Here is a 24,634-nt window from a genome sequence, read left to right as displayed (position 1 = left end):
GCCTGAGTGTATTAAGTACTTCAATAGGTATTGCTTTAGTCCTTGGATCAGTAATTATGTTAATTAAACACTCCTGGCATTAATTGTGTTATGCCTACCCAAACTGCCCCCTGAAGTTTCACTTAAGAGGTACTTTACTATTGGCCCTTAAGTAGGTCTATAATATTGTCATTTCCAATTAATCAATTACTGTGTTTTTTCTCCAGAGGCATGTCTGAACTCTGTATGATTCATATGAGACACTAATACAAACCAAAATATACTGAAGCTCAGTATGTGTCATAACCTTTGTGTCTTTCAGGTGGTTAAAGTGCAGTGGTTCTATCGTTGAAAATGGTGATACCTGAACTCAGGGAACTGTAGTTTTATTGAACTTCTGGTTTATGACTGATCTTGCTAAAGCCAGTCTATATTACCTTAATAGCTTACAAAATATGCTGCTATTGATTGCTAGATGAGTTTGGGTGTGGAAAGATAATATACTGTTTGTTTGATAATAGTTATGTTTGTGGAATCTTACGTGAATTTAAGAAGTTGTCTTAAGTATGCCTTCTTTCACGAAGGACTAAAATGCAGAATTATCAATTGATTTAGCCTGTGTTAGAATAGAAGATACAGGAGTGTGTGTTGTAGGTAGTAGGGATTGCTATGCCTTGTGTATCCGTGTGATAGAAATGTGTGGCTTTTAGTTAAATGGATGGAAAAATGAGTAGTAATGCAGAAAGTTTCTGTGACTGCAAGGAACACCTGAAGAAGAAAAAATGTATAAACTCATTAAATGTAATTGTGGTGACTGAAATAACACAACGGTAAGAGTGGTAACAAAGCTCATCTAAGCTCATTCTGAACATTGAATCCTTGATTAACATAATTATCTTTAAATCGCTCTTTTCAGGTTTTGATCACAACAAAGACAGCTGATGATGATTTCAGCACGCAGTATGCTTTGGATAGCAATGGGCATGTAACTTCTAAAAAGCCTTCCCATCTTGGGCAAGGTAGGATATCATTGTTCTGGTGTTGCACTGTGACAGAAGTATTTTATGTTTTTCCGAGTCTCTATTTGATGTTGAAATAACCTGTTCCGTACTTGAAGGCTGAGTGTGAAATCTTTGCAGCTGTCAACATTTCTTGCCTTATATCTGTCAGCTGAGAATGCATTATTATCATAAGAAGTAGTATGTCTTAGAAGTTGCTTTAGATAGTAATTATAAACTAGTTTCTCCTTCTCTGACTCACTTCTTCAAGCTAACATTGGAAATAAAAGCTGTAAAAATTCAGTGCCCGAGGTCTGGGCAGATTTACTTATATAAGCACGTGAAATATTTGTTCAGGACCGAAATAATGTTTCTGTACATAGCAAAATCCTCACTTAAAGGAGGAAGAGTTACCCTGTTGCTATATAGAGTTGCTGGAAGGAGCATGGCTATAGGACCAGGCAAAGTCACTGTCTTTTCTAACCTGCGGGAAGGGTGTGTCGCTAGAAATCCTTCTGCATGTTTGTGTGAATGATTAAAAGTTGCCCTTATCTCAGAGGTGGCCTTGGTGGTTCAGATGTGGTGTAGGTTTGGGGTAGCATCTGCTCTACTTCATGCTCTGCTCAGCCAACTGTTGCTCAGCGAGGACCATTAGGACCACGCTGCGCCCTCACAGTCATACTTCAGCCAGTGTGTTTTTCCAGAAGAGAAGTGATGTGCTCCTTTCTTTTGACAAGGGTGTGCTCCTGCAGAAGCGATTGCAGCTTTTCCATGAAGCTCAGCTTTTCCCAGCTGAGCTGCGGTAGCTGCTTGTCAATATTGTGCCCACAAGCTGCCCCCCACCTGGCTGCAGTGCTCGTGCACCAACTGGGAGCTGACTGTCAACCAGCTCCCTTCCTTCTCAGAACTAACTGGCTGCAGGGAGCCATTAAGCAAGAAGAAGCTGCCAATTGGCAAATACTGAAGAAAGCTGAAGCTGAGAACTGTAATGTTAGCTCATTTCAACCAGGGACTCTTCTTAAGATTTAGACTGTAGTTTTCCACAGCCTGATAGCCTGTGGGTTGTGTTGCCTTGTCTTTTGACAAAATTGTTGAATGATTGAGTGAATTCTGTGACATATATTTAATACCTTGCAGTGTCCTTACTGGCTACGAATTTATGTGATTGTGTGGTAGATGAATATTCCTCCTCTTACTATGTACTGTGCCTCGAACAGAGGTACTTGACTTTTTCAGCTACTACCCTAAAGCAAATGCTTGTCAAGGGCTTTAATGAAGCACGGTATTCTTTTGCTGCGCCAGATGTGTCTGACTAGATGCTAGTCTGTTAATCACTTACTAATAGAAGTTAACTTAGTATGCACTGAAGAGTCTTCAGCTTTATTTAGTGCTGATTCTTGCTATTGTCAGTGTGTACAAAAGAAATCTTAATGCTGCAGTCATAACTCTAAATAAAGGAGGGGAATCACAGCTCTTGAGGTCTGTAGGTACTTTTTGGGGGAGGATGACTGCCAATTTGGTATATTTCTTCTCATGCTAATATAATCTAATTTAGTGTTACTGGGGTTTATTTTGCATGCAGCAGCATGCAGACAGGTCTCTTCAAGTAAAAATGAAGTTTCTTCAATATCCAGTGATATGCTTTTCAGTGTAATTTGTACTTTTTTTTTTTACCTGCTTGCAGGTACTACAGTAACAGTCCTAAAGTTGTTCAAGAATCTTCCTGTGAGAAAGCAGTTTTTCTCAACGAATAGAAAATGTAAGGAAGAACTGAAAAAAGTCCAAGATCTACTGACAGCGTATGGTATCATAAAACCAGACTTGAGGATAACCTTAACACATAATAAGGTAATGAGTTGTTTATCTGTCTTAAGGATCATTTTCTTACAAATTTATGTAGTTCATCTAATAGTTACATAAAATCTTTGATTTTCTTTCATCATAGGTTTGCTTTGGACTTCCACTTCTTTCTTTGCTTCATATATGTGTATTTGTGATGGTTACAGATTTTGATCCTAAACTCTAAAACTCGGGCTCAGATCCTTTTGGTCTGCCCTGATAGATGCCTGCTTAGATACATGAAGTAGAAAAGTTATTTTACATGCTAGTGGTTAGTAAAGGTATTGGTGGTGTTCTGTGGAACAGAGAGCTTACTAGCCCATGGGACCTGATAAAGTGTTAACCAAAGCCTGAAAGAAGTCTCAAAACTTGCTTAGGCTATGTATCTGGATAGACACTATAGCACATAGAACCTTGCTGTATGCTGAGTTTTAAGAGGTCAATGCGTAATGATGGTTTTATTTTTTTAAAAAATTCAAAACAATTTGCTACATTCGTGCAAAAATAACGTCTGTTATAACAGCAGGCTTTAGTTGAGCTAGTTGTTCTTTGTTTAGACTTGGGGGAATGGCTTCAGAGGCTGCTTGGAGGCTACTTTGACTTTACAGCACACTGAACAGTTATTCTATGACTTAGCTACAGAAATTACACGCACAAGTACAGAAATGACACGTTGGGCAGTTCTCCTTTACCTGACCCCAATTTAACACAGCTGATTTTATTGGCTCTACTCCTGCCTTTGACACCTCTGAGAGGAAAGCTATGCTAATGAATTTCCAAGTTGCCACAAAGTAGAGAGTGACATCTCGTGGCCAGATCCCTCGGCAATTCTTTTTCTGTTCTAAAATAATTTTGTTTGTTGATCTTGCTATTTGGCCTGTTCATTGAGCAATTTTGTTCAGTTACTTTATCAACCAAACATTCACACTTCAGTTCCTTTTCAGTGGGAATGATGAATGACACTGTGATTTCTTGAAATGACAACAGATTGCCCATCCTTTTCTGGAGTTGTATAACACGCTCTGATTATATTTGTGTATGTATTTCTGTATATCAAAGTGTAGATAACTGTGAAAAACAAAAGCCAGCCTTGTGGCTACAGAATTAGGATTCCAAAGTGGAGTTACTTTCAGTCTTATTTCCTTGGGACTACAAAAAGTTTGAAACCAGAGATCTCAGGGGTTTGCACTTCTTGGATTGCATTAAGCCCCTTGACATACCTAGCCAGTGGTTCACAGTATTGATCTTATATGCCGGTTGATAAAACGAATTTTATCTTTTATTGGTGGTTTGTTTTTGTCCTCTCTGACAAGTTGCAGATGATTTTTTTTAAAGATATTTTGATTTCATCCCCTTTGATTAGACTATTACATATCTTCTTTTTCTTTTTTTTTTCTTTGCTTATTTTAATACAATGGCAATAATGTGCAAGAAGTTGATCACGTGCCTTTTTCACAATACTTACTGCAAAAATGGTGTGGAGAGTGGCGTGACAGTAGCCATTGTGCTTTTTTTTTTTTTTGACTACTTAGCCTATTCGCTTCAGAGGTAAATTCTTCAATACACAATTTGAGTAGGTAAAATAAATCAGTGCAAATGCTATCTGCAGGCAGTATTATTCATTGTAATGACAGAGATGGTGCTGATATTTTGGCTTTTCATTTTGCACTGCCGGCCGTATGTTCATTTAATTTATTTAGAAAAAAAGAAAACATGTAAGAAACTGCTCAAACGTTTCAGCACAAGAGGTCGCTCAGTAGCTGTTGCTGAGCAGGAAAAATTAGAGGCTTAAGAAATCATACAGAAAATGTAGTCTGTCTCTGTGCATGTTTAAATGCTTTAAAATAGTCTCAAAATGTTAAAAACAAACTTTGAATGCAAATTCCTGTATTTCTGCTGCTATTGTCATTCCTTGCAAAATAAAAAATTACCTATTGCATCATACCTTTTAAGAAATCTGAAATTCCAATGTATAACAACTTTCAGCAGGTCTATGTGCATCCGTTTTACCATAATATCACAGAACCTGAGTATTTATGTTCTTTTTCCTTCAGATGCTAAGTTTTATTGTCATTAAAATTATTTAATTCAGATCAGAAGGTGTTTTTCCTATAGTGATACTACAGTATATCTATGCTAGAATAATACTCTACTGAGTAGGGTTGTCTGTGATTTTTTTCTTTTTTTGTGGTGGTTCTTACATCAACTTCTTAGAATGGCTTTATTTTTCATGTAGCTCATAGATTATATATTAGTTAAAAAAAATTATATGTACAGTTATTCAGAGGAGTTCCTAGAATCCCAGATTCTTGAGGCTGAGCCAATACTTTCTGTTGCAATGGAAGAAGATACACGTCAGGAATAAGGTCAGGTTCCAAGGCTTAAAAGAGCAAGGAGGCAGCAGAGATGAGATATTACAGAAGGAGATGAGCAAAGATGGGTTGAAAGAGTAGAAAGGATAGAAAGTGAAAAAAGTGTAAATGAAAGTGTGTTTTGAAGGAATTTCCAAATCAAATGAGAAAACTAGTACATTTAAAAAAAAACCCAACCTGAACAGTCTTTAAAGTCCTGTATTTTATAAGAAGTTAAAAGAGAATGTGAGAAAGCATAGCCCTAGCTTTACTGAGGAAGAATGTAATGAGGCTGAAGCTTCCACAAAAGTGTCTGAGGTTAGGCATCTGAAAATGGTTGCCTAACTGATTCTAGCAGAAGCTTGTTTTGGCAAGTCAGGCCTGTTATTGAGCTGTCGAATGTATATATGTTTTTAAGATGCGCAATACACTGCATATTTTATTTCCACCATGTTTTTTTTTTAAAAGGTGTGTGTCTTGTACTTCTGAATGACATTTCCAGAAATTTTTCTTGTTATTGTGCCATATTTCATATCGGTGTTAGTTTGGAAAATATTACCATTAAGTGTCTGATTTCTGTGAAGAACCACAGTGTTCTTCCTGCTGTTGAGTTCCTTTTTTAGTGAGTAAGAAAATAGATATAATTTTGTCAGTCATCCTGGGGTTCGTTTATTGTGTATGTTCTGCTAGTGGATTTCCAAGGTGGGAAATACTGAGTTGCTCTTTCTGCTCAGAATGTTTTGTTTGCTTTAGCAATAAATAATGAACCACTTTGCAGATCAACCCTTGAAGTACTATTGCTATTTTGACAACTTGGATTAGCTAGTGCTCCTTCTTTTTATGAAGGTTTATCCTGCCAAGACATTCTTTGAATACTGATAATGTTGATCCTCTTGCCAGTATGGTTATGTTAGAAAGAGGTATTTTTCTTCTTTCATCACCGTGTTCCTTGAAAGCATATTGAATAATGAGACAGCCAAATGGAAATAATTTACATGAGTATTCATTAAGTTTATTTAAAGTTAAAACGTTATCTGAAGGCGTGCTAAGAACATTCCAAAGTCAGCTACCGCTTAAACAGTGTCAAACTCTTCAGCCTGAAATGCCATGTTCTAGCCTATGGGCTCTGGCTGTATTTTACCCAAGGTGGCATAGGGCTCTTTCCTGGAATAACAGTTTTCACAGTCCTTACTGTTTAACACCAGTAGCCCTCAACTTGGTCTTACAAGCCACAGATGTTCAAGAAATGCCATTGTGTGTTGAAAGGCTGATGATACGGAATGCTTTAATTCTGTGTTCTAGTTGCCTTTCTTCCACAAATGCTGAAATGAGAGAGGACACCCAATAACTATACCTGTTTTAACAAGTTCAGATATAACAGGGCTGAACAAATTATGGCGACAGGTGGTTTAGATGGTGCTTATCAGCAGGTCATACTACACAGAACTGGTCCCATGTCTTGTGCAAAACGTGGGTGGGCCACAAGTAGACCCAATAAATTTTCCAGTTCCTGTTGAGGAAAACTATAAGGGAATATTTTTCTTTTTCCAGTGTTTTTCATGCATAATATTTTGAAGCCTTGGTCACACACAGTTCTGCCTAGAACTACGTCTTGTTTGTTTCTTGAGAGAGTCCTGGGTCAGAACTTCTGGATGCAAGAGGTCTGTTTTAAAGCTGCTATTATAACTGTGGGTGGTATTCTGCCCCAAACCCTTTGTGGTTGTGGCTGATGTTGACCTAAAGGATGACATCTTCATTTTTTTTCTTTACAGTAAGTCTCCTTTTATTTCCAGAGTTGGATAATCTCAACCTACAGTCTGTATCCAATAGTCCAAACCTGTTTGTTTTCTGTGTCTTGAGTCCTCTGTAGTAAGCATGAGTTTTTTTGAGACAAAGTGCATTAGGGTAAATTTACCAGTTCTAATAATGGCATTATACTTTGCGTTCGTTCATTGTGCTCACAAACTCTACTATAGCTGCATGTTGAAAAGGAATCCGCGTTGAGCAGGAACAACAGCACGTAAGCTCTTTCTTGAGTTGGAAAGGCTACTCCTTTTAATGTAATGATGATAAATTAAGTCCCTCCCTAATCTGTGTGTCTTAAAATATAAAGAGGAATTATGGTTCAGAATCTGCAGTGCTCTGCAGCCAACGTGCTTTCATGCTGACCTGGAATATAGCTCGTTTTTTACTTCCATTCGTTGTTCAGTGGCTTTGCTGAGAAAGCCAAACAGAGGGTTAATTATGGTGGGTTTTGTGCTGAGGACACCTGTCCACTAGGAAATGCGCTGAGACCCTCAACTCGATTTACATCAGCCGCAGAACAGCTGCCAGATGGTAACTACTTTTGGTCACTACCAACCTGGTTGAATTTGAACTGGTGACCTAGAGGTGAAATGCTTTATATCCTATTACTAATTCCTTGAGGTTTCCAGTTTCTCATCCATCACTTTTTTCAAATGACAGCACAGTATATGCCTGAAATCTCAAAACAATTACTGTTCCACATATGCTGTGTGTGTTGCAAAATCTGAGATGTGCCTTTAGCTCTTGCAAGCCTTTCACAGTCATTTGGAATGCTTAAAAAAGGTTAGCAGCAAAAGTATGTTTCCAAAGCCACCTGGGAGTTTCCCCTTTTTCTTACCAATATACTTTGACACAGTTAGGTCAATTATTTTTGTTAACCGCTATTTTACAAAAGGCTTTTAAACCTCCCTTTATTTAAATTGAATTCAGTGTGGTGATGTACATCCTCTGAATGACAGTTTAGGATTAGAAACTGTGTTTTTTGACAGTAGTTCAATTGTTTGGGAGCTTTTATTTTTGTTTCCTTCTGCTATGGAAATATAATTTCTTTAAACACCCATAGCTGAACATGTGTGGTTAAAGCAGCCAAAAAACTTACAGGTGTCTATAATCTTTGTAATTCTTGAAAGGCTCTGAAGACGTGTATTACCAGAAGAAGGTCCTAGGCTCTTTGTAATATCTGTTAGCTCCTCTCCTAACTTACCTCCCAGCTCCCAAATCCAATCATTTCTCCACTGTGTGATGCTCAAGAAAGCCTTTTCATGAAGAGGGTGCTCTCGTATAACAAAAGGAAAATCTGAGTAGGAAATACGTCAGAATTTGTTGGATGAACAATGCTGTGGAACATGACTGTCTTTCAGCAAATCCCCTTGATAGCTGTAACGTCTGATGCCCATGGGATAGACAGGTATGTCAACTGCGTCTGATGAGGGGGAAAAATGGTGCCTTGAGTTTCTCTATTGCATACCTCCACTGGTAATTGTTGTCCTGTCATCACTTATTAAATGGATGGGACAACTGATTCCTGAGGGGCAAGTATAAAATACACGGGGAAAATAATTATGTAGAGAGTTGTATTATTTTTCTTTGAGGTAAATTGAAAAACTGCTGTGATTTCTGTTTTCAAGAGAAGATTATGCAAGAGCTCTCTTTTAGTAAAATAACTTACCATTGGTTTTAAAACAAGAAACCAGTTACGGCATGGAGCTGATAAACAGCATCAACACTTTTAAGGGCTGGGATATTAAAGAATGTGGTCAAGACTTTATCTTGATCTCTTCTTGGTCTTAGGCTTTCTTCCACTACAGAGAACGTGCCAGCTCTTGCAGCTAGTTATCTGCACATCATAAGCAAAAGAGATTATACACATTGTACAAGGCGATATCTTTTTGTTTCCCTTGGGCTTAATTCAAGCTTTGGATGTTGCTGTGTGGCTTTGTTCCAGTTTTTATACTCAGGATCTTAGCAGGTAGGCAGCAATCTTTTCAGTTACGTTAGAGCCTAATAAACTGTGAGGTTTTAAGTCAGGAAAGCTAAGGAACATCCTGGCCAAAGAATGAACTGTCTGCAGTGGGATCTTGGATGCCAGGGTGGCGGGATTTTTGAAGTATGTAAAACAAAATTAGAAAGACTGAAATACAATTCTCTTTTACAGAGCTAACTCATGTATGGTGCAAACTCTATTGGACTTTTATACCCTTCAATTTTGTTACAGGATAAATAACACAACAATTATCATAAAATTAATAAAGAGAATATATGGTTTCTGAGTAGTGAAAGTCCGCTTTAAGTTACTGCTGTTATGTAGTAATAAGGTAAACTGTGAATCTGTTTAACTTGTAGCATCATAGCTGCACTGAAGTGGCCACAGTCAGCGACAGCATCCAGTCCCCAGCTCTAATTAAGATTTTTCTTTTGCCTGTCATTTCAAATCATTGTGGATGCTGGTGAAACACAAAGGCTAGTTCAGGATGAGGAGTAGCTGCATTTTTTTCTCTGTCCTTCCTTGATGTCTTTGAGGAGACAAATAATGAGCAGCTCTTACTCTCCTTGGTGCCATACGAGAGACCCCAGTGGGAAGAGGTTGCATACTCTTTTTCCACTCTACACATTTTTCAAGGAGTCCTTCTGGGCTATGTGTTTACAACCTGAAATAACAGAGATGCCTGCTCTATGTGTGCATGTGTGTTGTCATCCTGCACAAAGTATGCATGTGCCTATGTCCTAGGGGTGGATGGGGCTGGAGAAATACATACACACAGACACGCACACATACTTATCTTCTATATATGTGCACTAGATTTTATATACGTTAGGACATTTTATAAGATCTAGATCATGTAATCCCCTTCAATGAAACAAGGAGAGAGGTGGGATATATTTGGCTAGCTCTAGCAAAACCTAAGATGGGCCATATGTAATAATATATCTTTGAGTAAGCTGTTTCTGCAGTGTCATCATACTGACTAGAGTCAGATTCTTCCTTGGCTCATCCTGGACACTTGCTTTATATGACCTAGAAAAAAAAATGGGGGGTGTGTGTGGGTGTGTATTTTTAGCTGAACTAAAGGGTATAAGCAAGGTTAAAAAAATAGGGTATTGCAGGAACCTCATGAAAACAGGCACTTTCTAAAATAAATTAAATGGAATAGGCATTTTTTGTGGATTTTTAAATGCCTATTGATGTATCTGGAGAGTCTAGAAAAATAATTTTCTTTAAATTACCAGCTATTCCTATGGTGTTGTTTCATAATGTGCAGTCAGGGCTAAAAATGAACACACAACCTAGTCTGTGTTTATATAGTATAGAAAGTTAGGAGTTGCCTGGCCTCTTTAGTATGTAGGCTTTAATTTAACTTACAGTGGTAACTAGTTCCTAAAATTTTATCTGTAGCTCTGAGTATTAATATCTGATAAATGTATGACTAGTTAAAAAATACCCACTAAACTTATTAACAGTATCTACTTTTAGCAAATTTGCATTTAATAAGTTCTTATTTTCCACAACTTGCTTAAAACCACCTTACTGAAGTGATCTTTTCACAGTCCTGAGTATCAGCCGTTCAGCAGGTCAAGCAGTGTAATAACCTTGCATTAATCAGCAGTTAAGATTTATATCTCTACCTACGGCATCACACTAGTATAACCAAAAATAAACACCATGATGTTTTTGTTAGTCATGTAACAAGTGTCTTTCTCCGTTTGGTCACATGCATTTAATTTAAAATATATCCAGTAATGAAAAAATTGTTTGGCACTTTGTGTTTCCATTTTAAGTAATCAATTTTAAAATAGAAGCAGTACAGGATATGTTTTATAAGAGGAGCTCTAAAGAAGAGGACAAATTCTTTCATCACTCCAAAATGTCTTTGAGGAGATTTACAGCAGGTGTAGAGGAGAGAGGCTGAGAGGCAGCATGCTTTGGGCAGCCCTGGGCTGTCCTTTGCTGCTGCCTGCTGCTGAAGCATGGTGGGCACTTTCCCTGCCAGAGCTGTGGACACCAGCCTGTGGCTCTGCTTCCTCATTTCTCCTTCTCCCCTTTTTGTATTCATTGCCCTCCCTGATGTAAATTGTCCTTTATGTTTGAGGGATTCATGCTCGCTGTAGGGTGACTGAGCTGTGATCCAGCATATGCAAAGGGCTGTCAGGCTGGTGTCTAGGAGGTGAGTTAGATTCAGGCAGGACTAGAAAGTGTCCCACTTCACAAATGCTGCAGAGTACATGGAAATGGAAGATTAAGGATTTGGGGAATGGTTTTAGGCTCAACAGTCTCAAAGCTTTACAATTCCACCTGTCCTGTAGGAAGGGAATATCATTTTACAGGAGCACCATGTTCTTCCGTGGAATTCATCCCTCAAGGCCAGCAAATATCTCATTGGACAGGTGGAATTTTAATGCTATGTATTGCGTTTCTTGAAATGGGTGCATGTGTATTCTTTACTTGCTCACTATGCTTTCACATAATATCCTGTACCAGAATACTGTGAACTCATTTTGAATTTATTGGACACCTAGCAACTATTTAAAACACCAATTTTAAACAGCACTGTGACATCAGATTTAAAGTGCAACTTGCATTTTTTTCCTTTTATATTTGAATGTTGCACATTGAAATACATTGTCAGCTAACAGTGACAGAAATAAAGTGGATCTGAGTCTAGCAGTCTCGGTTGCCTAGAAGCAGAAAGCAAACTAAGCAAAACCTTTTTGTTGTTGATACAGAGCAATAAAAGTCAGCAAATTCAGAGTTAAATTTGTGGCTGTTTGGTTTAGGACTTCTTATTAGTGAGAGACAAAATTTCGTCTCCCAAAGTAGCTAATACTTTCTGTATATGTAAGTAGACTTGACAGGTAACTTCTTCTGATGCAAGTTGCAGTTCATCCTGCCTTACTATATTTATTAAATCTTTGCAATAGTACTGCAAGATATGTAGCTCATAGAGCAGATATCCTTCTATCCTTCTAACTTTTACAAAGTTTGCATTCGACAAACAACTGCTTTCCTTATAAATACTTCCTTAGAAACTGCTTTCCTTTCTAAGTAGCAGGCTTGTCATAGACATAGAGTATCCAGATGAAAGCTATGAATGGACATCGAATAGCCTGGTTTCTACCAAAATGCCCTATCTCTTGAGTATTAGTACCATAGGCATTGCAGTGCCCACCTTCAAATGTTGACCACCGTGCCAAAGACACATCATAAACCCTCAATTTGTGTGCTCGGTAAAAACACGAAGCCTACTGCTATATATCTAAGAGGAGAAGTAGTATTTTTATTGATTTGGTTTTAATAATTGTTTCAGGTGCAGAAGTCCAGGTGAGCCGTGTAACGTCCATACATACAAACTTTGCTTAATTTTGCAGTTTCTAAGAGCCTAAATAAGTAATACAATATGAGAAGATATGCCAAAAAGTACCATAATCGTGTGTGTTAACACTGAAAGTTGTGGATGTAAGAGGGTCAAAGTACAGAATGTTACATATACAGTATGGGTGCAGTTGCATATGCATGTTCATAGACATGGCTTGAGTTTGACAAATATAATGTCAAAAATTTGACTCTGTGCCATTTGTTTCAGGCAGTTATTTGGCAGAAGACCAGGGTGTCAGATCACAAAATGGCCTGTATGTCAGTTCTGGGAACAGCCGTTATGGGCAGTATGGTACCTTTTCAGCACTGCTGTGAAGACCCTGAGGTGAGTTTAAACTTCCTTATCCTGAATCCACTTAAAGCGTGTCAATGAAGAGAGCTAAATCAATATTCAAAAAGGAGACTTTAAAAAAGAGAGTATTATCTCCGGATTGACATCTGATTAATGCATTTGATTCTATTACTGTCCTCTCTGTAAAATTAATTGGTTTGGTGATTGAAAATCCACTCCAAGAATCATCTAGTCAGGATTCATGTGGCACTGATCAAATGGCAGTAAAAACAGTTGTGATGACAAATGCAGAACTGCTGATTGCTCAGAGCTGTCTAAGCTGGGATTCCTGGCCCACAGGCAGGTTGTGCTCTGATTAATATCTAAGCATTTATATCGTTCTCATCATGGCCTCTTAGTCTTATGCTCTAAAGAATATCCCCTCAATTTCAGTGAGGAGCACCTGAGCAGCAAAAGAAACCTTAGAAGGCAAGTTACGCAAAATTTCTATTATACGTATATTTCAAGGAAATACTAGTTGGTTTTCAAAAAATTGAGTGCACTTGGCTTTCTTTGCCCGTGTTGGCATTGAGGGAATTCCCCATGACATTCTCCTTTGTCTAATATTTAAAAAAAATTTTTTACTCTGCTTCCATTTTTGTTGGAGATATTCTTATAAAGGGGAGTCTTGCTACAGCTGATCCTTCAAAGTGACATTTTCCTCTATCTTGTAGTAATAAATCTTGACCAGTCACATAGATGAGATGAATCATCTGTAAAGTCACAGTGGCTATTAAACACAGCTTACCATACTAATAAAGTCTGAAAGTATATATATGTGTGTGTGTGTATATATATATATTAAAGTTTAAGGCATTATTCAGACTTCAACCTTGAGTTTATCAGAATGTTTGTAGTGTACATGTGCAGGAAAATGGAGGGAAAAAAGCAAAGTTGCTTCACAAAGTTTTAGTTGCTTATGTCTGAACAGAACATCCAGAGTCATTCTTGCCTGAATGCGAGTCGGATGTGCCCACCAGGGCAAGTGCAGGGGCTCCGAAGGGAAGACATGGGTGTATTTAGAAGGAACAATCTTGAAGAAAGCACTCAGGTTCTCACATTACCTCTCTGCTATATCGTGAGGCGTCCGTATTCCTTGAATAGAAGTTGGGGAACATTCCATCTCTCTCTCCGTCTCTAAATAGTGTGTAAAATACCACGTGCATCGTTTATAGGTATATCCATGCATATTGCTCACGCACAGCTCTCTGTTCAGAAACCATGGACATTTCTAAATTAAGCAGCCAAACACCGTGAAATGACAGAATTAAGGTTGCATATGTAACCCTTTCTTTCCCCCTGTGTGTAAGTATTGGGATAGGTATTTGATGACAAGGTGCATGCTGCTTTTTTCCTTCCCATTAGGTCCATGCCTCATTCAGTACACAGACCAGAGGGCAACTCTGTTTCATTCTCCTTTTCCTTTCTTGTTCATTGTGTACCTTCATACTCCTTTGCTGCAAAGTCTGCTCTGAAGACAAAACCAGTGTTGCTATAAACAGCTTTCTGTAAGCTATACCTTACTAACTGCAGAGTTAAAACTTCTATAACAAGTGATCCAGGGATTTTCAAGACTGGCCTTCTTCAAAACATCTCCATTATGAGCACTGAATGAAACAAGGAAACATTTCAAGCTGTCTCCAAGACATGCAAGCTCAGGAGCTACTTGTAAAATAAGAAGAAAACTGAGAAAATAAATAATTGACACAACTTTTTGCATGTACAAAACCGCATCTATGCTTTTCACATCCCTAGTCTTGTAAATGGGTGGATCTATTTTGACTGAAAACTTTCACACAGGAAATTTTCCCAGTCTCTTCTTTTTCTGTGGGGGTTCGGTTTAGCAGGTACACATGCCACTGGGAAAAAGGTACATCTTAAGAAAGACATTCTACTGTCCACTCAACATAAATGTAGTTGAATATGTGTATAAGTTGTTTTGATTAAAGTATTAATTTTGAAAACAGTTGATCTAATTTAAAAGCAAAAATTCTGTAGTATTTCCCAGTCTCTGTAATTTTGTCTTTATACTTCATATACTTTCATATATGAAAAGTCTAATAACTAAGAGTAGTTTTAGAAATTGTTGCTGACTTTTAATGAGCACAGTGATATAGTCTACATGGCTTTAAATAGTAACGGGAGTCAGCCATTTCTAAGTCTGGCAACTTCTTAAATGAGTTTTTTCGAGACTTTCAGTTTTGCTTTGATGTTGTCTGTATATAAAAATATTGTTTGAAGTGAAAGACTTGTACAAATACTTGGGAATTAGAAAAGGAGTTTGAAGCATAGAGGAGGAACATTCAGGGAGGATGTGCTAAAGTTCCAGAATAAAATCTGGAAGTGCTGCATGTTGTTTTCTGATAATCGTCCAGCAGATATTTGACACCTCTTTAACTTGACCAGGGGTGTTTGGTTATGTGCAACGTTGCTGACCAGAAGACTCCAGCTTTAGCACAGAATGGTTATTACAAGGTCAAGAGGGAATAAGGGAGCACATGAGCATATAGCTCGAGTGACGTAGATGAATGGGAAGGGTAAGCCAAATCCCAGGGATTTTAAGTTCCGTTTCAAATGCATGATAATTTGGATTTTAGTAAATACAAGCGGTTCTGCCAAAAGCAAAGCTAACAAGGCCTGATTTCTGTGTTCAGTGATCCGCCCTGCTACCAGAATATTCTCCAAACTTTCCCTTCTCTCCAAAATCTCCATACTCATGATGCCCCAGTGTTCCTTCACCTGTTAGTTTGGGCAGTGGGGCGATGTGTGGGGCAGTATGTGGGCTGATTGACATGTCATTTCTTACATGCTGATGGATCCTGGCTTTTGAAAAGTTATGATTGCACTTTCCTCAGTAAGGCCATTATCTTGAGCCTCTCCTCTCCAAACAGCTGTCAGTTATCACAGAAGTTGTGGAAATAGAATATCTTTGGGATTTCTGCCTCTTCATCAGATCGAATTGAAATTGGTCCAACAGTTTCAAAGTTGCTTGGTGGGGGAGAGGAGGTGGTGATGGAATAGGCAGCACAAGTCATTGGCCTCATTTTGACCTAAAAAAACCTAAGCTAAAGAATCTCAACAGAAGAATCTCAAAACTTGGACTTAATGGTAGGTACTCAAATTGTGTGATTTTTCCAAGGCTCTTTGGCAGTGCTGTGTGCTCACAGGTTCTGCTGTGGTCTGTGAATTGTGGGTGCTCGGCACTCTTGAGAGTCAGGTGATTTGGATACAGGTGGCATAGGTAAATTTAGGTGCCCTGAATAAATGCCCTATGACAAGCTATTTAAGGTGCCCTGCATGTAGAGATGGAGGGATTGTGTGTTTTGGGCTTTCCCTGTATGGGTAATCCACTACTGCCTTCACCAGATTGGGCAGCAGTGCATGCCTTTAGCTTGTACAGGGGTTAAGTTGGCAACCCTACAGTCAGCAAACTTAAAGCTGGTTGGTGTTTTTCTCTGCAGCCCTCAACTGCAGACAGCAACCTGGTGCAACTGGCAGTCCAAAATCAGAAATTTCTCAATCAAATTGATCAAGGAAAATAGATACAAACCCATCCTTCTCAACCTCTTTTCTTTAAGTGCTTTTATTTTTTTGTATTATAACTTTCAAGAAGCAATGCATGTGTTTGAATGACCTGGACTTCTGTACAATTTCATTTTAGTATCTTGGCTCTGAAAAAACCTTTTTGGGGTTCTCTCTTAAAGACTTTTGCACTGTATTTGTTTTGTCATTGCAGATAAATCTTTCCGGATTTCTCCCAAAAGCTGAATCAGAAAGTTCTTTGACAAGCCTTTCAAGTTCAGAAAGGAGTTTTATTTTTATAAATGATCGTCCAGTTCATCAGAAGGAAATACTGAAGGTAACATCCTCTAGCTTTTTATTCAAGGAATAGAAACGTGCCTTCTTTGAGGACAGAGAAACATATGCAATGTGCAGCCTTTTCCCCACATAAGTAGAGTATTACAGGTGAAGATATTAGCATTTACAACAGAAACCTCTTCCACAAGCTTGGTGCCTCAGTTCTGTTCCATTTGCTGTAGTCACTTACTACCACAGAGCTGGAGGTTATGTATATGGCTGTTTTAAAAAAGTGTAATTTCAGATACTCTGTGTGAGACACCAGAATAGTTGGTTCTTTCTTTGGATTAGCCTGCAGAAATCACTTGTGCCGTTCTCTGAGGGAATTTTATGTAGTTTCTTATAAGAGAACTCTTCCAAAAATAAAGTTTCAGTTTTGTCCGCATCCTGCTGTATCAAGCAAATACACATACTTTCCCTTTAAATTTGTGTATGCATTGGATAAAAATGAAAGTGATAGTGCAGCAGCATTGGCTACAGCTAGGCATTGTGTAGGCAGAATTTGATACTCTTGCGTTTCTCACGCTACGTCGCTTGGAGGAGCCTTACTGTGCTATTCTTTGCCCTCCCCAGAAAAGAAATCATGTTCATGCCAAAGTATACACGTAGGTTTTAAAGTGGAGACAATGAAGTAGTTTTCAATTGGCAAGCAAAGCTCTGTAGATGTAAACCCTGAGCTTGTGTTGGTGTGTTAAGTGCCAGATAAGGCTAATCTATCTCTACGCAGTATTTGGTGTGCCTGGTTCTTCTGGGAGTTCAAAGCTCAGCTTGAATCCCATGACAGAGACAGCTTTTCAACCCAGGCATGGAGGCCTAAGTTCAAGGTGGGATTCAGAGTGCTATCATACAGAGGAAAAATGTTGCCCTTCTGCTGCCTTTTTTTGTTTGTTTTTGTCCAGTTTTTAAATTTTTTCATTTTTTTGGCCAGCCAAAGGTAACAATACATCTGTAAGAATATATTTTGATAGGTTTGCAAAACAAGCTATAGATCACTTTTACCTCCACGCTATAAATCACTTGTATCTCCATGCTATGTATGGGGAAGAAGTGCTGGTGGCCCTCTTACTACTACAGTTCAGTGCCAGCTCAGGACAGACTGCAGGAATATTAAGGTTAAGATAGCTTGAAAATATTTAAATAAGTTCAGTGTTATTTAAACAATATTTAAGAGTTAAAAATTAATTTTAAAAATAAAATTTTAACTGCAGCGGCTCTTCATTTTTTACACTTGCAATTTTTGTCTCGTTTACGTATTCTTTTCTCCAGTATGTATGTCTGTTGAAGGGTCTCTGACCCTAGAGGGAAATGCAAGGATCTTTATTTGATCCTTCTAGTTAACAAGACCAAAATTCTGAAACAGCTAAATAATTTTGTAGTCTTTTGGAGGAGTTTTTGGGAGGATTATAGTGAAAACACTAAGGACAAAGTTTGAGAAAAGCTGTAAATTTATAATTTGGTTAATAAAAGGAAAAAGGTAATCCTATTCAGGGAAAAGGGCAGGTCTGTGGTGCAAGTGCTACTCTCTCAAACAGACTGGTTTGACTGAAAGAGATAGTGGTGTAGTTGTATGCTATATTAAGTAGATTTTCTTTAAAAAACAAATAAATAACACTATTTACATTGATTGAGGAAGTAAGTATTGGAGTTGCAGTCAGAGTTGGGCATATCATATCTTTTCTTCCAAGTGTGATCAGTATGTTCCTTCAGAAGGTCAAAGTAGCAACCATTAGTGTCTTGGAATTGGTTCCTTTTTTTTTCTAATTTAGTTGTGAAGATAACTGCCCTTTTAGTGATTATTCTGGCATATATGTATACCCACGAGGACCTTTTCAGCATTCCTTTAACTTCAAAAAAAAACCCAACAAACCACTTAAGCTTTTAAAATGTCGAATTTTGTTTCTGTGCCTTTGTGCCTATTTTATTGCCTTTACTGACTTTTCTTTATTAAATCAATCCATAGTTAATTCGACAGTACTACAGTCTGGTGACGCATAAGGACTGTACTCGTTTATATCCTGTTTTCTTTTTGAATATTACTGTACCTGCCTCTGCTGTTGATGTGAATTTAACACCTGACAAAACTCAAGTTTTACTTCATTATAAGGTAACTACGTTTTTAAGCTGGTTTTGGGTTGTCAGCCTTTTAGTTATGGAAGCATAATAAGGGCTTCTAGGACTACTGAAATGTTTGAAGGTAAATAGTGACACTGTTTTTTTTTGTTACATGATAGCTTGCCTTTATCACAGAACTGTTTTGTTCGAAAAGTATTGAACAGGCTGAGTGGAGGTTTATCAAAAATTAATTTCCCAATTGATTTCAAAGATTATTTTTGCTCTGTCAGATATATGTGTGTATCTCTTTGTTTTCAGATGTCCTTATAGTGAGAGAAGCTAAATGGAATTATGATGTGTATCTGCATAAATCTTAATGCTTAACTTCTTATTACACTAAGTAATCCTTTTTAAATGCAACGTAATTAAGGTGGGAGCAGGGTGTATGTGTTGATTTCTGGTCAAAGCAATATTTTGCCATTATGTGTATAGGTTATTGTTGACATCACTTAAGTTTCAGGATATCCTGTTCATACTATTGGGACATGAAATTTAGGCTATATGTGCCCGTGGTTTAGAGGCTGTGTGGTGATATATTTCCATAAAGTCACTTTAATTTATTAGCACTTCACATGAAAAAACAGTGCCACAGAAATTAGGAAGGCTACATAGGTAAGGTGGTTATTCAAAGTGCACGTAGGTAGTCACATCAGTGTGTTAATCCTGTTCTTCACTGAAAGTTTTTGTATTGTCTGTGTTAATCTTGTAAATGTACTGCCTCTTAAGTGTCACTTGTATGAAAATTAACACCGCATTCTCACATTTGATCTAGTTTATGACTTTCCTTTAGCATTATCAAAAAGGTGTTTTTTTCTTTATTTCTCTCTTTTTTTTCTTTTTTATTTTGTGGGTGTTTTTCATTTCCATTGTTTGGTGCAAAGCTGTCTTGGAAAGATGCACCATAAAAGCACCTACACAAACACGCTTACATGAAATGGGGTGTTGGTCTTGACTTGCGTCTTGACTATAAGATTCTAACTCCATATTAGATGGGAATAACTTTACCTAATACTGGTTTAAGTAGTCACCTATAACAAGATATAAGGAAAGCAGTTAATTAGTTTTGTGATACTAGAATAAACCAGTGAAGCAGAATACCTATCACAAAGTAATTAAGGCTAAAGGCGTCCAAGTCAGTCTTTTTGAGCATGTGTGAACAATGGAAATGCAATAATCTGTCCAGATTTGTCTGAAAAAATATTCTGAATAAGATCACTTTCCTTATTGTTCTATATTCTCAGTATCTGTCAGTTACATTTTCAGGTGTGCTTGTGTGTGTGGCTTTTATGGTTTGGTATTTTTTATTTTTTTTTTCCACAGGAATCTGTCTTACTTGCTGTTGAAAATGTGTTGAAATCACTGTATGGGCCACTACCTGCTACAGTCCCTGGTGAAAGTAGTAAAACAGATGTTACCTCAGAAGACAAGTTTGTTCATAGAACAGAACAAACAGATGTGGTTGTTAATGAAATGGGACCATCTGGAAACGATGATCTACATGCTCATATTTCATTCCTTTCATTCAGCAGTGATGTGCAAAACTGTCAAGCAGGAAAAAACACAGAGATCTGCTTAAATCATCAGACGTTTTGTGGTGATAATCTACATAGTCGCCCGGACAAAAAAAATATTTCTGAGAGTGATGTGCTTCCAGTCAGTTCCTTGAATTTATTGTGTGAGGAGGAACAGAATGGACAGAGTATGACTGATATTCAAAGTAACAGTGTTCCCGTGGACCCCAAGTCTAAAGAAGCTGATGAGCATCTTGTGAGTTCTGATAATATTGACAAAATAGAAAATAATGAGGAAGCCTTAGTCCCTAAAGACTTACCTGAAGTCTCTGCTGATAGCTGGAGTATGGGAAGTGGATTTAAAAACTGTCTAGGAGACAGCCTGGAACCTGTTAAAATTTTGGTTGGAGGAACACTTAATAAGGAAAATGAACATGATGGTGAACAAAGCAATGATCCACAAATCTCAAATCAAAGTATAAAGAAAAGAAATGTCATAAGTGATAAATTCGGACACGTGACGGCTTATGACTTAATTAGTAGTAGAATAATAAGGAAACCAAAGTCTGCAATTGGATTTTTCACTCAAGAATATCGTCCAAAATTGATAACTGATAATCCAAAGACCAGCATGGAGGACATCCTGCTGAAAATTGAAGAACAGTGGAAGAATTTGAATGAAGAGGAAAAAAATAAGTAAGTGGTCAGACTGTGACTAGCTTCTAAATCTGGAGGTTATCAATGAGTCACCTGTAGTGAATTAAAAAAAAATCATATCTTCCCATTTATTTATGAAAAAATAGAACAGAAAATTATTTTTTACTTTTCAAGATTACCATCAGTATTGTGAGTTGTCGTCATCTACTGCATGCAGACGTGCACTGACAACTTGAGTTGTTCGTTTTGCCACTGTGCCATGCAGTGGTTAGGTAAGGACAGTTTTGCTCAATTGTTATTTAGAGATAACAGGCAAGAAAATATACTATCTGAATCCAGCAAACTTCTGTTCTCTGAGGGCTGCCTGTGTGTTGTCGCTCCTGGTGCACTGTCAATGAAAACCAGCATGGTGATGGATGAGGCACAGTATAGTTGCTTGAGAGCTTTTCTGACTAACAGTTCTTTTTTATCACTACAAAATAGGAATTCTTTTTCAGGTTCTCTAATACTGAACATTTGGTAAACTCTTTTCCTCTTAATTTAGTACATATCCCAACCCAGGATATCTCAGGATTGTATTTGTAAAACCCAATCAAATGACACAAGGAATTTCTTTTTCCCCTAAACAGCTATTCCAGTGCTGGTTCAGAGAGTATAGTACAGTTTGAATTTTAATCTGTTCCAATCAAAACCAAATCACTCTTTAGATTACAATCTCAATAGCTAAATTCCATATTTTTCTAAAATTAATTGTCACTGAGTTTTTGAAATGCATCTGCAAGTAAGAGAAATATTTTTGCCTAATTTGGGGGGGACGAGGGGGAGCAGGCTGGATTAGTTAAAATATTAGGCAAATGTTGTTCTTTATGTGGAACTTACATTATGGTAAAAGATGAATTAGAATAACAGATTTTGAGACATTCTAAGACAGTTTTAAAAAAACCAACCAAACAAACAAACAAAACCAACAAAAACCCAAACCTTCTACATGTTGTTTGTAATTTTATAAAATGTAAAAAACACTGTGAGGCATCACACAAATGAGGAAGATAGTAGTTCTTCAGTAGTTTTACATGTAACAATTTGAGTGCACATTGTGATTTGTAGCAGAAAGTTTGGGAAATGAAATTTTGCTTCTGAAGAACTAACTCACTGGAAGTGTTGTGAAGATATGTTTTCTACATATTGTGGAAGCAAGGAGAGGGAATTAACAAAGACCACTGAAAACGGAATTTTTCTAGCCAAAACTGTGATTTTTAACCTGAGAGATTTGATCAGGAGAATGGTAAGAAAGAGAAGCTATACCTATTGAATTGCTATTAATTTTTTTTTTTCATTGACTTCTTGACTTTGAAAACATCTGCATTGTTCTGAATACCAGCTGTATCAGAGTTAAGTAAAACCCTTTTATCTAGCTTCTGGTTTACCTAATTTAAAACTCACTAAGCAAGAAATATGCCATGATCACAAAACCGTAATGTGAGAAAGTGTTTTGTCCGTCTCTGCATTAGCAGAAATATTAATATAGTAGTAGAAATCTACTCTGATTATATTAGTGCTTTGAATGAATTGGAACAAAAGGTCCTGCCAGCTGTTTCAGAAAATTTTAATTTGCTTTGCTTTAGCTTTTGAGATTTCATGGTTGCTTTTCTCGTACAACTGTTAAGTTTAAGAGTGTGCCTACAGATTAACCTTGTATTAGTTCAGGAAGGAGACCTCTCTGGTAATGAAGTTTTCCTTATATGTAGGGTTGAATACAGTATGTTATATGTAGTGTATATATATTTTCATTACATGTAGGATTGAATCCAGAGGATGTTGAAGTGAATTAAAAATTTACCAGTAGTAAATTTTTAATTTTAAAAATTTTCCGGTAGTAATGCATCCCTACACTTCAGCTGTGGTGTACCTCTTTTCCACTTTAAATCTTTTAAAATTGCCTCAGAAAATAGCAAATAGGAAGAGATATGCAGACCTCTTTTCCTCAAAGGCAACAATCCAGAAGAACTGTTGTACTTCTGGCAGAGAACATAAGTCTTGCCTACCAGATACTCTGGATAAACTGGGCCACCTAGAGGTAACAACAAACGCATCTACAACAGGGCAGCCAAAGTGCCACAGTTCTTCTGAGCACGCTGTACCTCCAACTTCATGCATGCTTGCTGGCAAGACACCACTTTTCCTGAGCTCTAGTCCTCCATCCTGCTGTGATAATGTCACGCGTTTGTTGCAATGGGTATGCTTGTCTTCAGCAACTCTGTTTATCTCTGTGGCTCCTCTAGCAGCTCTAAATGAATTTAAATCCCTTTGGGGAGCAGTACAACCAATGGATGTCTCATAGTGACATAGGATGGCCTTTTCAAAACGAGCCAGCGTTTCTTACTCAACTGGAATGTAAAATGTTGTGGTCTTTAGGTTATGGTAGAAGAGAAAGCTTCCATGCGGCAGCATCACATATCCCCCTGCTTTGCAAAGCCAGGATTTTATTTCTTACACTCACTGTGCTCTCACTTAATACAGCTTGCTTATATTTCTGGCCTTAATATTTCTTGCATAATAAGCTCAAGTAAAAGTGGAAGAAATACCGCCAAATGCCGTGACAGTGGCAGCAGTAGTTATCCTGGAGGTGTAGGAAAGGTTCAGAGCTACACACATGTTATCATGGGACTAATAAATAATCTTGTCAGCACTCTGCAATAATTCTTCAGGAGTATATTTGTACCTTGGGAGAAACATCATTTCAGGTAGCGTAGCCTTTGCTGTCTGTTCACTGTAAGAGCATGCACATAGAAAGTCATTAGTGGCTAGTAGTGTGGTAGCTTTTTATTGCCTGATAAACTTTCCATGCATCTCATGGCTTCTGGGTGTGTACGCATTATTTGCTACTCTTTCACATTGGGGTAAATACGCTTGCTTAGCAATTCCAGAAGAAATCTTTTTTTACTGTATTTTAACCTTTTATTAACCTCTTAGTTAACATGTTCTCTTTCCTTTGGATGGAGTCATTTGGTGGTACCGTCTGGTTATTGGCCATCCATTGTATCTCTAGCCAGCTGCATCCATATACTGCCAGATATTAATCATGAACAATGGTATTAATAATTGGTGTCAGTCCTTCCATACTGTTGCTTGTCCCCAGCATCTGTTCAGTCATAATAGTAGGTCCTTATTATCCACTCCTAGGAAACAGTACTGGTCACCTGAAACCTATGCATTTCGGAAGCAGACTGAAAAGCTGATGTGGGCAATTAAAACCTTTATTTTATTTTTCTCTTCACAAAGCAAGGAAACACAGGAGCAGAATATAATACTTGTGGTGATAGTTTCAGTTGATTTGGTTTCATTAGGTGAAGAGGCTGATGCTGAGATGTGTTGCATTCAGAATAGGATGCCTCTCTGTTCTGGACACACATGAATCTATACAAGTGGCCGTTTCCAGTCAGAGTTTACTTCAAACAGTTAAAAAATTATTTGGCTTACAAGGTCTGAGAGACCTTACATCAAAAGATTTTTGTTGTATGCTAAGTATTGCATTTAAGATGCAAGGGGAAAATAAAAAATAGTGGATTTATTTTTCTAGTTAAACCAAAGCTGCCTTTGAAACTAGACTTCATTCTAGTCTTCCACTCCCTCCTTACACTCAGGTTTGCAAATTTCCTTGGCTTTAGATTTTGTAGCTTCAGGAAAGGATTCTGCATTTGCAGTCTTAATTCACAAAGCAGAAAAGAAGCTGTTCTTGTAGCACTTGTTGATTATACTTGCCTCTGTGGAAGGATTTTTTAAAAGGCAAAGGTGTTCCCTCGTGGTTTGTAAACCTCCGG

At 37.7% G+C, this 24,634-nt stretch overlaps 1 protein-coding gene across 1 annotated transcript in view; it reads left to right on the top strand.

Annotated features, from left to right (window-relative positions):
* The window catches only part of PMS1 (PMS1 homolog 1, mismatch repair system component), a 44,184-nt gene that overhangs the window by 6,078 nt on the left and 13,472 nt on the right, over positions 1–24,634 (top strand). Inside the window, exons 3-8 of the mRNA XM_009948936.2 lie at positions 896–998; positions 2,662–2,825; positions 12,553–12,669; positions 16,412–16,534; positions 18,494–18,637; positions 19,966–20,852. Of these exons, the coding sequence (XP_009947238.2) occupies positions 896–998; positions 2,662–2,825; positions 12,553–12,669; positions 16,412–16,534; positions 18,494–18,637; positions 19,966–20,852 (1,538 nt within the window). The remainder of the gene's footprint in view (positions 1–895; positions 999–2,661; positions 2,826–12,552; positions 12,670–16,411; positions 16,535–18,493; positions 18,638–19,965; positions 20,853–24,634) is intronic.

This window comes from Leptosomus discolor, chromosome 5 (assembly GCF_034619465.1).
Source record: "Leptosomus discolor isolate bLepDis1 chromosome 5, bLepDis1.hap2, whole genome shotgun sequence".
In the NCBI taxonomy this organism is placed as follows: domain Eukaryota; kingdom Metazoa; phylum Chordata; class Aves; order Leptosomiformes; family Leptosomidae; genus Leptosomus; species Leptosomus discolor.
This window is presented reverse-complemented; position numbering and strand designations above follow the sequence as displayed.